The sequence below is a fragment of the Ochotona princeps genome, chromosome 23 (genome assembly GCF_030435755.1).
Source record: "Ochotona princeps isolate mOchPri1 chromosome 23, mOchPri1.hap1, whole genome shotgun sequence".
Taxonomy (NCBI): domain Eukaryota; kingdom Metazoa; phylum Chordata; class Mammalia; order Lagomorpha; family Ochotonidae; genus Ochotona; species Ochotona princeps.
Genome location: NC_080854.1, coordinates 17,805,606 through 17,819,721, shown reverse-complemented (window position 1 = coordinate 17,819,721; position 14,116 = coordinate 17,805,606). Strand labels below are relative to the sequence as shown.

The following is a 14,116-nucleotide window of genomic DNA, read 5'->3' as shown; positions in this document are numbered from 1 at the left end:
GGATTACCTTCTTGTGTGCCACTGCAGGGTGGAACCTAGGATACTCTCAAGATTCTTTCTTTCCAATTGTTAGATGTGATTATTATATGAAAATCTATTGAAACATGTTGCCCTTTAACCCAATTCATTACTGTGGTCAGAGCCTATATTGTCTTTATCTCAAAGCTTAACAATTCTGGGATTTTACATTTACACATCATCTACAATCAATTTAAAGACATGTTTATAAGATCTCAAAACAAACACTGGAGATAATCGGCTCAATGATCCAAACAAATGATGCCTTGCCCATCGTGTGGACACAAGGAGGAAGCAAAATGAAACCAAGCACTGTAACTGGAATGTTTCTGTTTATGCTATTATAGTACACACAGAAAAGTAGAATCAAAAAAAGATTTTAAGTAACTGAGCTCAAGCCTAAAAATCCATCCAGCAAATATCATTGGTTGTTTGTAGCAATTTCCTGTCGCTTCTCTCAGATGTGCTGGTTATTTGTGGCTTCCCAGGCATCATCAGATTGAGAAAGACTGGAAGGATGTGTCCAAAATTACAGACAAGATCAAGTCAAATCTGATATCCTGATCTGGGGAGGGGTGATAGAATTATAAGCAGAAAAGACAATCCATTTTCCTAGTTTGGAGAGGATAATATGTCTGAGCTGCGTAGTTAAAGCTAAAGGGAGCGCTACTGGGTTAACTAAAACCTGTGTTGTAAACCCTGTCCCTGCCAGCATCTAGCCACACCCAATAATCATGTTGAGCATTTGCCACATGTCAGATACTCACAGGATATAGTGGCTACAAAAAGAGTAAGATATAGTTAAGAAATGGAAACATGTGTACTCACAAGTTAAATGCATTTTAGCATGGTGGGTACCACACTTGAGGGAATACATCATGGAGAATGCGTAAGTCCCTAAACATGAGTGGCCTGAGCAGACAAGAAGGATGAGGAAATATGGCACAGGGATGGTAGAGATGATGCCAGTTCACTCATAATATGTCTGAGCTGTGTGAGCAGCATAAATTATGAATGGGTATTGATTGATTTCATGGTAGACTGTGCCTTCTGAAAGCTAACAAATAGCACAGAATGTCAAGTTAGGCAGCCAGCTGGAGGAGTCATCAATAATCTTGTGTGCCCCACAAAAGAACCTGAAATGGATTGTATTGCTATGATGCATATTTGTGTGGCTCAGGCAACAAAGCCCTGAAGTAAATAGTAAGTTACACTCATGAAGGCTTAGCATTTGTCATGTCTAGTGTTCATGTGAGATAGGTTGTAATGTAACCCCCATTTTATAGATGGTGAAACCAGAGGAGTTAAATGATTAGTTCAAAATCAAGCCAGCGGTTGGGGGAGCTCGGTTTAAGCCCACATGACAGAGACTCATATCTTAGAACTGCACAGTACCCTCTGTCATGTTAATTCTGTAACTACAAGTGATTTCCGAAACCTTTACTAATGAGGTACCAACTAGCAATAAAATACTGAAGCCTTTCTATTCGTATTTTTCTTCATCAGTCTCTGGGAAAGTATAGTCTTTGTGGTCCTAATAAAATACAGCAAAATGGCATGGTAATGTAGAGTTCATCCACAGAAACAAAACTCTGACTCAAACTGTTCACATGACAGTTAAGTAAAAGAAAAAAAGGAGTTGTCACCATTAAAGAGAGAACACTTTGCTTCGTATTTCTAAGGAAGTGATCACTTACGTCCAAGAAGACGATGAGGCCTAGGGAACACTTGCAGAATTGTTCAGAAACATTCAATTAGTAACAATATAGAGATGAATAAGACTAAGATCCTTGCCCCCAAGTCATGGACAATTTGAAAGAAAAAAGATTTGTTTACTCTTAAATCTAAAAGAGCCCTATTCTGACTTTCTGTTTCTTCAGTTTTAATTAATATGAACTCCTTTACCAAGAGCTAATGTTATCAGTGCTAAAAAGCAGTATGTAATATAGCAAGTGTTCAGAAATGGTTATAGATTGACACTAGATTCAAAAAGGAATTTTGAGGGATGCTTTTTTTTTCAGGTTAAAAACTAACTACCCATCAGTTTTAAAATATGCTTTCTTATAAAATGAGAGTTATAATAACGGGAATATCGCAATTTTAGGAGTAGGGGTGATCAAAAACCCTAAAATCATTTGGTTTTTTTGAGGAGAAAAAGCTCCATTCATTTCAAGTTCTGTCTCCCTTTGTACTAATTTTCTGTTAAATTTCACAGTGCAACCAGATCCACCCATTAGCCTCAATTGGACTTTACTGAACATTAGCTTAACTGGGATTCATGCAGATATTCAAGTGCGATGGGAACCACCACCCAATGCAGATGTTCAGAAGGGGTGGATAGTTTTGGAGTATGAACTTCAATACAAAGAAGTAAATGAAACGCAGTGGAAAGTGGTAAGATGTCACAACCTGTTATGCTTTTTTTCTTCTATGTCAACAGCTCTTCTCTCATTTATAATTAGATCTTTTTTTTTTACTTAATAACACATGTCCAGCAATATGATCCACAATCTCTTATCAGAAGAAACTGATATAATCATTAAAGTTACATCTTGGAATTTTTTAAGACAACAGATTCTTATGTGGAGTTTATGTATCTTATAGCATCTGAGAGGACAAGAAAGCTATTTCCTAAGAGATCCTGAGTGTTCAGTTTATAACTTCAGTACAAAGTCACAGACTGTCTTTGGAGATGAGACTAACTTATGATTAAGGTCCACAGGGTTATGGATAAATATTCCATAACTATTTTGGTTGCCACTACTCATGCAAGATCCCCCTGGTAAAACCATCATTAGAAGACAGAGGAAAAGACTTAATCCCTCCAACGTTTCAGAGATGTGTTGTTCACAGTTCTAAGGGGAACCACTCGCAGAGGTTCTTAGCTAGACAAGTAGAGAACATGGTAACAGCTGGCCTCTGAGCCTTCACTTGTTGCCAAGTACATAGAAACTCTTCACTTTGATAAATCCCAAACGGCACACAACAAGGAGCAAAATAAGATTATCACATTGCTCCCAATATAACTAATTTAGAATAAGTCTAACCACAACAACAGCCCTAACCCAGTCAGGCAGTTTCTGGCCAGTCGTTAGGTTATGCCCAGCAGCCTGGCACAGCTCCCTCCTGGTATTTGGAGACACCGGTCCCTATCTGTTCAATGAACCACTGAAAAAGAGGCCAATTTTGTCATTAGAGGAAAGTTAAGCTTGGAGCATCTTTGAACAGTGACAAAGCCCAGCTTTGAGGTTTTGTTTTCTGAAACATTTTAATTTAGATGCAACTTCATGCAAAAAAAAAAGTGTGGTTAGATGCTAAGTCAAATAAGACTTTCTTAATCCATACCACAGTCAAACATATATTTAATAACAAGGAGCTGAAATAATGTTGGGCATAAAGTAGTGTGCTGTATGGGGTTGCCATTCTCAAAACGGGAACTATAGATCCTTGAGGATCCTCAAAGACCTTCTAGGGACTCCATAATATGCTGTTTCCACATATTTCCTTTTGTCACTGTGTTAATGTTTACAATAATAGTGTAAAAGCAATTGTGGGAAAATTTCTGGCATCATAGCACACCTCAATTCAGTAGCAACAAGCCTGAGTAACAGTTCACCTCATGTGCCCCAGGAAAGAATAGACAAGGACATTTTTACTTGATGTGTTTGTTGGCACTTTAAAAAAAAAATAAGAACTTCATTGAATATCAATCCTTGAATACATAAATTTTAATATTTCGTGAGACTTGTGGGAAGGACACATAAAACATGTCTATTGCATATCAAGGTACTGGTACTTGTCTTGACACAAAGCACTTAAATCATGGAGCTGCTAGCTGAGCTAGCTGCCTGTTTATACGGAACACCACTTAATATTTGAAAGAACTGATGATATACTAGCAGATAATTACTTTGGCATATTTCCAGAAAGAATGAGAGACAGAGATATATATTTCTGGAAATATGCCATTCTAATAAAAATAAATAAATCTTTAAAAAGATGTTTGTAATTCAATGTAAACAATGAAATATAATAAATAATAGAAGTATATTATCTCATACAGTGTAGTGGAAAAAGTGCCAGGAAAGATTTAGAATATCAATAGTGAGTATGGTATTGGGACTGGAGAAGGAATGACTATTCTCAGGAACTGAACAAGAAAATTTGAATTTGCTGTGACTGGCTAAGGGAAATGAAAGAAGATGGATAAGAGTTATGTTTTAACTCTTTGATTCTATTGTTAGTAAACTTACAAACAGTATTGGTGATAACCAAGAAATCGGAGCTTCACCAATGGAAACATAGACTTACCTTAAGAAAAATAAGGAAGTAAGCTTGATGCTGATAATTCTGCCTTAAAGATAGAATTTTAAGTATATAGGTATTCCATATATTCTATGGCTACTGTTTAAGATGTAAATAACCGTATCATGCAACCATAGAGGAAAGAGCCCTTTGTAATTAGAAACTAGCTGGGTTGAAAGAAAAAATTGTTCTCAAAGCTGAAAACTCAACTTCCGATTTTTAATAAAACTAATAATGATATTTTTGTTTATGGGAAATTTCATGTTTACTGAAAAGGTGAGCATTCCAAGTTTCCTCTAAGTAAGAACAAGGTTTCCTACCCTATAAATGTGTAAAGCACATTGGATCCCTGCTCTCCCTTGTGGGGGGAAATGACATCCCAACGAAGTCCTAACTTTTTCTAGTAATCTGTCTTTGAAGTCTGGTTTCACCCTGCCTTTCTTTTGGGAGGTAAAGAATCTCCTGGTGTTGAAGACAGTGTTGCTTGTGAATTTTCTTTGCAGATTTTGAATACCACCATTATTTCTGAAACAAATAGATTAGATCATGTGGTTGTTTCTGATGCACTTATTTGAAAGTGCAGTACAATGATGGTTTTTTCTAATTCTTTTTCCAATTTTGTGATTATAAAATAATGCCCAGAACCGTAAAGCAACAATAACAACAAAAACACAGATATCTAACTCACTGCATGTGGAAAGAAGTCTATTTTTCTGTTGCTTTGCTTCCTTCAATACATGTCTCAGATAATTAGGCAACATAGCTGTAGTCTTCCTTATACCCACCATTTTTCATAATAACTCAATTATGTTTTCATCTTAGTGCAATATTTGACAGCCTGATACAAAGATACAGCTGCATGTCTTTAAGCAAGTCTGCTGTAACTTTTGGTTTGCACCAAAATGAATTTGGAGACTGTTATTTATTTAAGAAAATGATTATTTCATCATTATTTTCTCAATTATTTGTCCCTTTACATAACTCTTCCCTGAATCTTATAATATCATTCATTTTATAGGAATCACTTTTGAAATCAAATGATAGAATGCCAACAGGAACTATTTGTTTCAATTGTTGGCTATTGAATCAATAAGTTTTTATATTTGTTTTGTCTTGAAAGATGGACCCGGTCTTGTCAACATCAGTTCCAGTATACTCGTTAAGGCTGGACAAGGACTATGAAGTGCGTGTGAGATCCAGACAACGAAACTCTGAAAAATATGGCGAATTCAGTGAGGTGCTCTCTGTAACCCTGCCTCAAATGAGCCCATTTGCATGTGAAGAAGGTAAATACCTAAATAAAATGAAATAAAATATCATAATGGTAGCTAACATGACTATTGGCATAAAACAGTTGACACATGCCTACAATGTTGATGTGTTATCCAAATCAGAATATGTTAATAGCAAAGAACAGGGGAAACCCCTCAAATTCATTATGGCTCACATCAAGAATTTAGTGTCAAATTATTTAATTCAGGACAGGTCCCAAGGAGGGTGAAGGCTTAGTGAAGAGAATACTGTGGTAATCTCTGAATAGTGGGATTGCATACATTTATATGTTTCTAAACTTTTCTACGATGAGTTTTTTTTTAATTCATAATCAAGGGGCCCGGTGCTGTAGCCTAGCAGCTAAAGTCACTGCCTTGTGAGCGCCAGGATCCCATATGGGCATCGGTTTGTGTCCCGGTGGCCCAGCTTCCCATCCAGCTCCCTGCTGGTGTCCTGGTAAAGCAGTTGAGGATGGCCCAAAGCTTTGACAGCCTGCACCTGCATGGGAGACCTAAAAAAGGGTCCTGGCTCCTGGCTCCTGGCTCCTGACTTCAGATCAGTGTAGCTTCAGCCAATGCAGCCACTTGGGGAGTGAATCATACCACAAGATACAAAATGGTTATTTTCTCCCTGCTAATTATCACATATTCTTGAGGGATTTTAATAGCTTACTACAAGAGAAAAGAATATTATAGCGTGTAGGCCTAATTTTAATAAAGCAACGTTAAGATAGACTCTGTTAAAACCTAATTTACCTTTAGTGTTCTTACCTCTGCCCTCATGGTAAGAATACTAACAACCAGCAACTGAGCAGCTAGAAGAAATTTATTCTTAAGGAATCATGGAAATTTGAGGGACAGAATTGCAATAGTGATCTTTCAACCAAAGGTGATTGTGTTATTCACACACACACACACACACACAACAGTATTTCAAAAAGACTGTAGAAAGGGAAATTAAAAGATAAGTGTACTTTGGTGCAAAATGTTTTTGAAATCTCATGCATAAAATTTCAATCATTTGCATGTTTGTGAACATGTAAAGGTGTGAAGTTGTAAAGTTTAGGTTCTGTGTGCCTCAGAAGTTTCTGTCGTGATTCATAAATGTAAACAAATCTAATGTCTTCCCTCACCTCTTGGGTAAATTCTCAATCCAGAGGTGAAAAATACGACAGCACCTTTAACAAGCAGTGGACAGCATTTGGGTCCTGCGGTTACTAAACCGGATTTTCTTCTGAGAGCGGAAGCCTTTGATGCTGCACGGACAGGCAACGTACAGGGAAAAAATGGGAAAGAGAGAGAGAGCACAAAACCATTGAGTTTGAACTGTATGCTTTTCATGTTGAAGTTTTTCAATGTAAAAGGATTTGAAAAATGGATTGAGATGTTCTGAAAAAGGAAAAAAAAAAACCTCATTGAGTCACTGCATTCTGTTTCGGTAGTTACTGAGTGAAATCACTGTTTTACTAGATGAATACAAATTAAGAAATGTTTTCGTGGGGAAAACGCCAGTGAGATGTAAACTTCAGCTGCTCACACATCTGTGAGTGAAATATTCTTGTATGTTTCAGATTTCCAGTTTCCTTGGTTCCTAATTATTATCTTTGGAATATTTGGACTGACTGCCATGCTATTCGTATTCATCTTTTCTAAACAGCAAAGGTAGGAATGGAGTATTCTTCTTTCGAATGTTATTGCCAATTTAGATTTCCATAGTGTTTCTATTTGCTACTTGTTATTTTCTTTTGTAAATTATGAGTAGAACTATTAATTAACCTATAGTTTGCAAAAATTAGACTCATACAAATTCCATCCTTTTCTTTGAAAGGCAGACTTACAGAGAGAAAGAGACTGAGAAAGACCGAAAACAGAGAGGGTCGGGGAGATCTTTAGTCTGGTTCACGCTCTTAAAGGGCCGCAGCAGCCAGGGCTGTGCGTGTCTTAAGCCAGTAGCTTCTTCCTGGACTCCCCTGCGAGTGCAGGCATCCGAGCGCTTGGGCCATCTCCCACTGCTTTCCCACGTGTATCGTCAGCAGTCTGGATCAGAAGTGCGGCAGCTGGATCTTGAACTGGCACTTACATGGTACCAGCAACATTAGTGGTGGCTTTACACACTATACCACAAGGCCAGGCACCATATTCCATTTATTTATATAAATATCAATTTGTTATTTTCATCATAGAAAACTTAAAGTTTCAGATTCTATCTGAGAAGTTGCGCAAGACTGAAAAGGTTTAGGCGTACTTTGGGAGTCACAGCTCCTTATCAAAAAGCGACCTCTTCCCCTCAATGCCAAAGTACATGCACGTGTTTGTTCCAGGACCCCAGCATGTTGCTGAGCCTTGGAGTGTGAAATAGTCCTGGAGTGCAGGCAAATTTCAAGTACAAAGCAAAGGCTATTCAGATAATTCAATCTAATCAAACCTTTTTAGACTTCATATATTAGGGTTTGCAAGTCAATTTGGGTTTTACTTAAATCATTTCGGCATGTATGATTTTGCATTTCTCCTGTGCGTAAAGTGATATATGAAGTGATATATGAAGGTGTCTTACTTCTGCAGGCTGCTATCCAATATTTGGTGAGAGCTCATCCTTTTTCCCTGGACTATTTTCAGTTCCCAAATATTTGTTGGCTGTGCATGTCGAGCCCTCTTCTGGGGTTGATATTCTTTTCCATTGATCTCCGTTTCTGTACCAGCACCACACTGTTTTACCACTTCCCTGCAATGTCTTGAGGTCCGGAATTGTGATTACTCCAACTTTGATCCAGAGCTAAACAAAAATGTCCACCCTCACCACTGCCATTCAATATAGTAATGGAAGTTCTTGCTAGAGCTAATAGGCAAGAAAAAGAAATTAAAGGAATTCAAATTGGAAAATGAGGAATTAAAATTATCCGTGTTGCAGATGACATGATTGTCTACAGAGGAGAAGCATGGGAACTCATAAGAGAATTTGGCAGGGTGGCAGAACATAAAATTAATAAACATAAATAGATAGTGCTAGTATCCACAAATAATCCCATGGCTGAGAAAGAACTTGTAAGTACAGTCCACTTTAAAATATAGGAAAAGAATCTCAAATACCTTGGAATAAACCTAACCAAAGATGGAGAACACTTCTTTGGTAAAAATTATAAAACATTAAAAAATAAATAAATACAAGAAGACATTAAAAGATGGAGAATCCTACCATGTTCCTTGATCAGCAGGATCAATATCATCAAAACATCCACATTACCAAAACCAATATGCAGATTCAGTGTGATCCCAATCAAGATCCCAACAACATTCTTCTCAGAAGTAAAAAAGTACAAAAGTTCTGGAAACACAGGAGACCCCAAATAGCCAAAACTATCCTGAAGAATAAAACAAAAGTGATAGAATCACAGTTTCAGACCTCAAGACATACTACAGGTCAGTGATAATCAAAACAGCCTGGTACAGAAATGGAGAAGATCAATGGAACAGGGTAGAAGCTTTGTCTGAAACAACGAGAAAGCAAAATCCCTGATGTGTAATTTCACTTTGTATTTAAATTTCTAGCATCATTTCTGTCTTACACAAAAAGTTGTTTTAAAATAAGATATGTATTTAAGTAATATCAACAATTAAAATATTCTGTTAAGATCTGTACAATTGGTGGGCTAATTTATATGGAACTAATTTAAATATAATAGATGTAGATAAACTTACTATATGTAAGCGTTATCTCTTAACGTCCACAGTCAATTTGGGGTCATTTTGAAAGCCAAGTAATTATGCTACTTCATTATATTAGCTAACAACATAAGCAAGAAAAAAAATCATCCTTTTTTAAGATTTATTTTTATTGGAAAGTCATATATACAGAGAGGAGGAGAGACGGGAAGATCTTTCATCCACTGGGTCACTCCCCCAAGTGGCCGCAACAGTCGGAGCTGCGGTAATTTGTAGCCAGGAGCCAGGAGCTTCTTCTGGGTCTCCCATGCAGGTGGAAGGTCCCATGGCTTCAGGCCATCCTCTACTCTTTTCCCAGGCCACAAGCATGGAGCTGGATAGGAAGTGGGGCCACCAGGATGTGAACCAGCACCCATATGAGATCCTGGCACATGCAAGGCAAGGACTTTAGGAACTAGGCAAACTCACTGGGCCCATAAATCATCCTCTTAAAAGCAATATTTCCAGTCAAATATAGTCATGTTTGTCTAAAAGAGTATTTTCTCTGAATAGTACTGTCCTAAACTATCGCACTTGGTCAAAATTACCAAATTATAAAATTGATAATGTGAAATCTTTGCTGTACTTTCAAATTTTTGGCTCTAATTTGACTTCTTTGTAGAAAATAATTTGTTTTTTAGACTCCCATAAAATCCCTTATCCTTTTCTAACTGTACATGATCTAAAGAAGATCAGAAATGACCTAAAGTAGTTGGCAGCAGATACAGAAAGAACACATAGTTCCCACAATTAAGATGATGTTCCATAAAATAGGATGCTTCTACCAGAGCTCCAGGTATGCAGGGGATTTTAGTTCCTACTTATCTTTTGAAATTTTGAGTCCACAATTCATTATCCAAATCACTTCTCCCTGACTCAATCCAGATAATAAAAGTCATTTCTAGAAAAACACAAGCCCTTTTTTATTTATTTAAGTAAAAGCCCTAAGAGTTTTTAGTCAAGTGTTTTGATCCCCAGCTGTCGCCAACTCTTAGTGTGTGGCTTGAATAAGATCCTCAGTTTTCTAAATCTTTACACAGATCATGTCATCTGCCAAAGCAGTAGATGTAAGGATTAAATGAAATGTTTAGTGCAGGTCATATGCGCTCAGTCATGCCAACTTTGTCACTGTGACATAAACGCAGCCATCAACAGTAGGTAATTGCAATAAAACTTCACCTAATAATTGGTGACAAGTAGGATTAAGGGCCACAGGCCATCCCTTAGTTTTAAGGCAAAGTATTTTTCACAGCATCTGGTTTATCAGACATATTTAAACGTAAGCATACATACTCATTTATATGTATTTCTGTATGTATTTATCAGTTGAAATCTTAATGCTTGTCCCCCAAGTCAGCAAAGCAAAGACTCCTCATATCAACTTCTAGTGTGAAATTTGGCAGTTTTCTTGAATTGGTAGGTGGGTGGAGTTATTGAATAGCTTCATTATTGACAAGACTAGACTGTTCAATCACAATAGGCAGGAAAGGAACTGATACACAAAGATCAGGCCTCCATCTCTACCCTACAATCACATCTCTGAACACTTTGGAGTTTTATATAAGTAAAATGAATTGATTAGAATGAGCGATCGCTGAAATTTTTTTCCATAACTATTTTGTTTAAGATAACAATTCTGGCAATACAATTGACAACATAGACAAATGATTACTTCAGACTGAGTTATTTATGAAGCACATTCCTTGTGCCAAGAATTGTGTTAAGTGCTGAGGATACTTCAAGACACAAGGTTCGCAGTAAAGACACTGAAATGAATTATGATATAAGAATATTTAAACATTTAAAACAGAAAATGTGAATGCATCGGAGTCACATATATAAATCTATGCTGATTGTTTACAGATAGGTCATGTTTAGTTTGTTCCACCTGAAATGAGCCCTGTGATAACATTCTAGTTAATGAGCTCATCTTAGGTAATTTTATAAATAATATAAACTATATAATGCCAATATACCCAAGCCCGTGCTTTTAAAAGGCTGCCAAGTAATTTTGGCTCTATGTGTTTTGGCTTTTTTCTTTGTTTCTGTATGTTCTTTGCAAATTATTGATTAAATGTACATTAAAATCACGTCCCTTATAATTCCCATGGCAATTGATTTCAGATGGAATTAAATCGCTTACTCCCAAATAATCAAGTTTGCTGTCCATAAGAAGTCTAAAGAAGAGAAAGATTAAAAGAAAACTGTATTTTATTTATGTAGACTTCAGATAGGGCTTTTCTTTGTTGTTGGTTTTCTTTTCTGTAGTTTTTTTGTTATTTATTATTTATTATTTTCTTTTCCTGTCTCATATTGAACTTATGTAAAATATCAGAATATTTGGAATAAATAACAATACTGCCAATGTTTTGTTTCTATCTTTTGATAAAAGATAATATGTAATGTTTAAAACATGTCAAACAAAATTTCGTTTTCAAGGATTAAGATGCTGATTCTGCCCCCAGTTCCAGTTCCAAAAATTAAAGGAATTGATCCAGATCTCCTCAAGGTAATTAATAAATCTATCTAATTGTGGGTAGCACTAATTAACAGCTGAAGAATTCTGTTCTTGTGTTGAAATGGTTCTTTTATTTTTGCCAACTATATGTACCATGTTCAGATTTTTTTCTACCTCACTCTTGGATTCTTAAAATTTTGGTGTCATACCCATTTAAAAATCCGCACTGTCTTATTTCTGTTATCTTTTTTAGTTCCTGTTGTTCTTATTGTTACCAATATTGCTCACTGAATATTATTTGCTAGATTATTTCATCCCTGGGTTTCTTTTCACGGATCTTTTTTCTTTCTGTGTCCTAGGAAGGAAAATTAGAGGAGGTGAACACAATCTTAGCCATTCATGATGGCTATAAGCCTGAGTTCTTCAATGATGACTCGTGGGTTGAATTTATCGAGCTAGACATAGATGACCCTGATGAAAAGACCGAGGGGTCGGACACAGACAGACTCCTAAGCAACAACCATGAGAAGTCATTGACCATCCTTGGGGCGAAAGATGACGACTCTGGACGTACCAGCTGTTATGAACCTGACCTCCTGGAAACTGACTTCAAGGGTGACGAGATCTCAGAGGCTGCTCAACCGCAGAGGTCAGAAGGGGAAGCAGATCTCTTGTGCCTTGACCAGAAGAATCAAAGGGACTTACCTTACCAAGATATTTCCCCTGCCGCGCAGCAGCCCCACGTCGTCCCCGCAGAAGACAAACCGCGATCGCTTCTTGCTGGTGAAATCGAGTCAACTCTTCAAGCTGCACCTTCTCAGCTCAGCAATCCAAATTCACTGGCAAACATCGACTTCTACGCCCAGGTTAGTGACATCACGCCAGCAGGGAGTGTGGTCCTTTCCCCGGGCCAGAAGAATAAGGCAGGGAATTCTCAGTGCGATGCTCATCCAGAGGTGAGCCCATTGTGCCAAGCCAACTTCCTCATGGACAACGCCTACTTCTGCGAAGCAGACGCCAAGAAGTGCATCACCACGGCCCCTCAGGTTGAGCGGGAATCACGTGCCGTACCCAGCTTTAACCAGGAGGACATTTATATCACCACAGAAAGCCTTACCACTACTGCGGGGAGGTCTGGAGCAGTGGCAGCCACATCGGGTTCCGAGGTGCCCGTCCCGGACTATACCTCCATTCATTTAGTGCAGTCTCCGCAGGGCCTCGTACTCAACACAGCACCCTTGCCTGTGCCCGTGCCCTTGCCTGACAAGGAGTTTCTCTCATCTTGTGGCTATGTGAGCACAGACCAACTGAACAAAATCATGCCTTAGCTCTTCTTAGATTTCCCAAGAGCTACTATGTCTTTCATGGCAAAGGATTGGCTAGGGCATGAATGCTTAAACCAAAACAATGTGTAAACCTTGCTAGGGGTGCAATGGCAGAATAGGAGGTGGATTCTAAATGCCTTTTTTGGAAATGTTGAGACAGGATATTAAAAAGGAAAAAAGAAAAATCAGAGGAATGCTTAATCAGATAGCTACTCCTATTGTGAATTGTAAATATTTTAAAGAATTGTCTCAGACTGTTTCGTGGTAGTGATTGTCTCCTTGTGGTGGGTGTTAATTTCATGATACTAAGCATTGAATGGCTATGTTTTAATGTACAGTAAAAATCATGCTTTTTGAAAAAGCGAAAAATCAGGTGGCTTTTGCAGTTCAGGAGAACTGAATGAGAATCATAGCACAGGCTAATTTTTGTTTTTCTTGTTAAATAATTGGGACTTGAAAACTATAGGGAAGAAGGCAAAACTAGTTTGGATATATAAAATATACAAAGCATTTATTTTGACATAAACTTGATAAAGATATTTTTAATAATTTAAACTTCAAGCATGGCTGTTTTATATCACACTGCACACTGTGTACTGAAGTTGGAGAGGATGCAGCCGCAGAATGTGGCACCTACAGTTGGAAGCTGGCTTAAGGCTTTTGATCCGCGCACCTAAGGAAAAACACACTTGTTTTTTACAAGGCCCTTTTTATACCTCCTCAAACTCCTTGATTCTAAAATGACTCTAGAAAGTTACATATTGGGACACACTTATTTTATCAGAATTTGCAATCAAAGTTTTGTGAATTTAGAAACATTTTTAAATCTTTTGCACAAACACACCTACCATGAATCAAAACACAAACAGCACTTCTCTTCACCCAATCTTGGTTCATGCCACAGAGCTCCTGGCGAAACAAAGTAGACATCATTGCTCGTTCGTGGCGAGCAGGAGACCCAAGTGCTGGGGCAGCCAGCAGCGCGAGCTCTCGGGGCATTCAGAATCTAAGAACACCCTGCCATTTTGGCAGCAGAGCCC

The 14,116-nt window shown here is 37.7% G+C and overlaps 1 protein-coding gene across 1 annotated transcript in view; it reads left to right on the top strand.

Annotated features, from left to right (window-relative positions):
* Positions 1-13,511, top strand: part of GHR (growth hormone receptor) — a 221,898-nt gene extending 208,387 nt beyond the window's left edge. The window contains exons 6-10 of the mRNA XM_058680155.1: positions 2,234-2,412; positions 5,444-5,609; positions 7,166-7,256; positions 11,733-11,802; positions 12,111-13,511. Of these exons, the coding sequence (XP_058536138.1) occupies positions 2,234-2,412; positions 5,444-5,609; positions 7,166-7,256; positions 11,733-11,802; positions 12,111-13,079 (1,475 nt within the window). The 3' untranslated portion in view covers positions 13,080-13,511. The remainder of the gene's footprint in view (positions 1-2,233; positions 2,413-5,443; positions 5,610-7,165; positions 7,257-11,732; positions 11,803-12,110) is intronic.
* Positions 13,512-14,116: the final 605 nt, after the last annotated feature.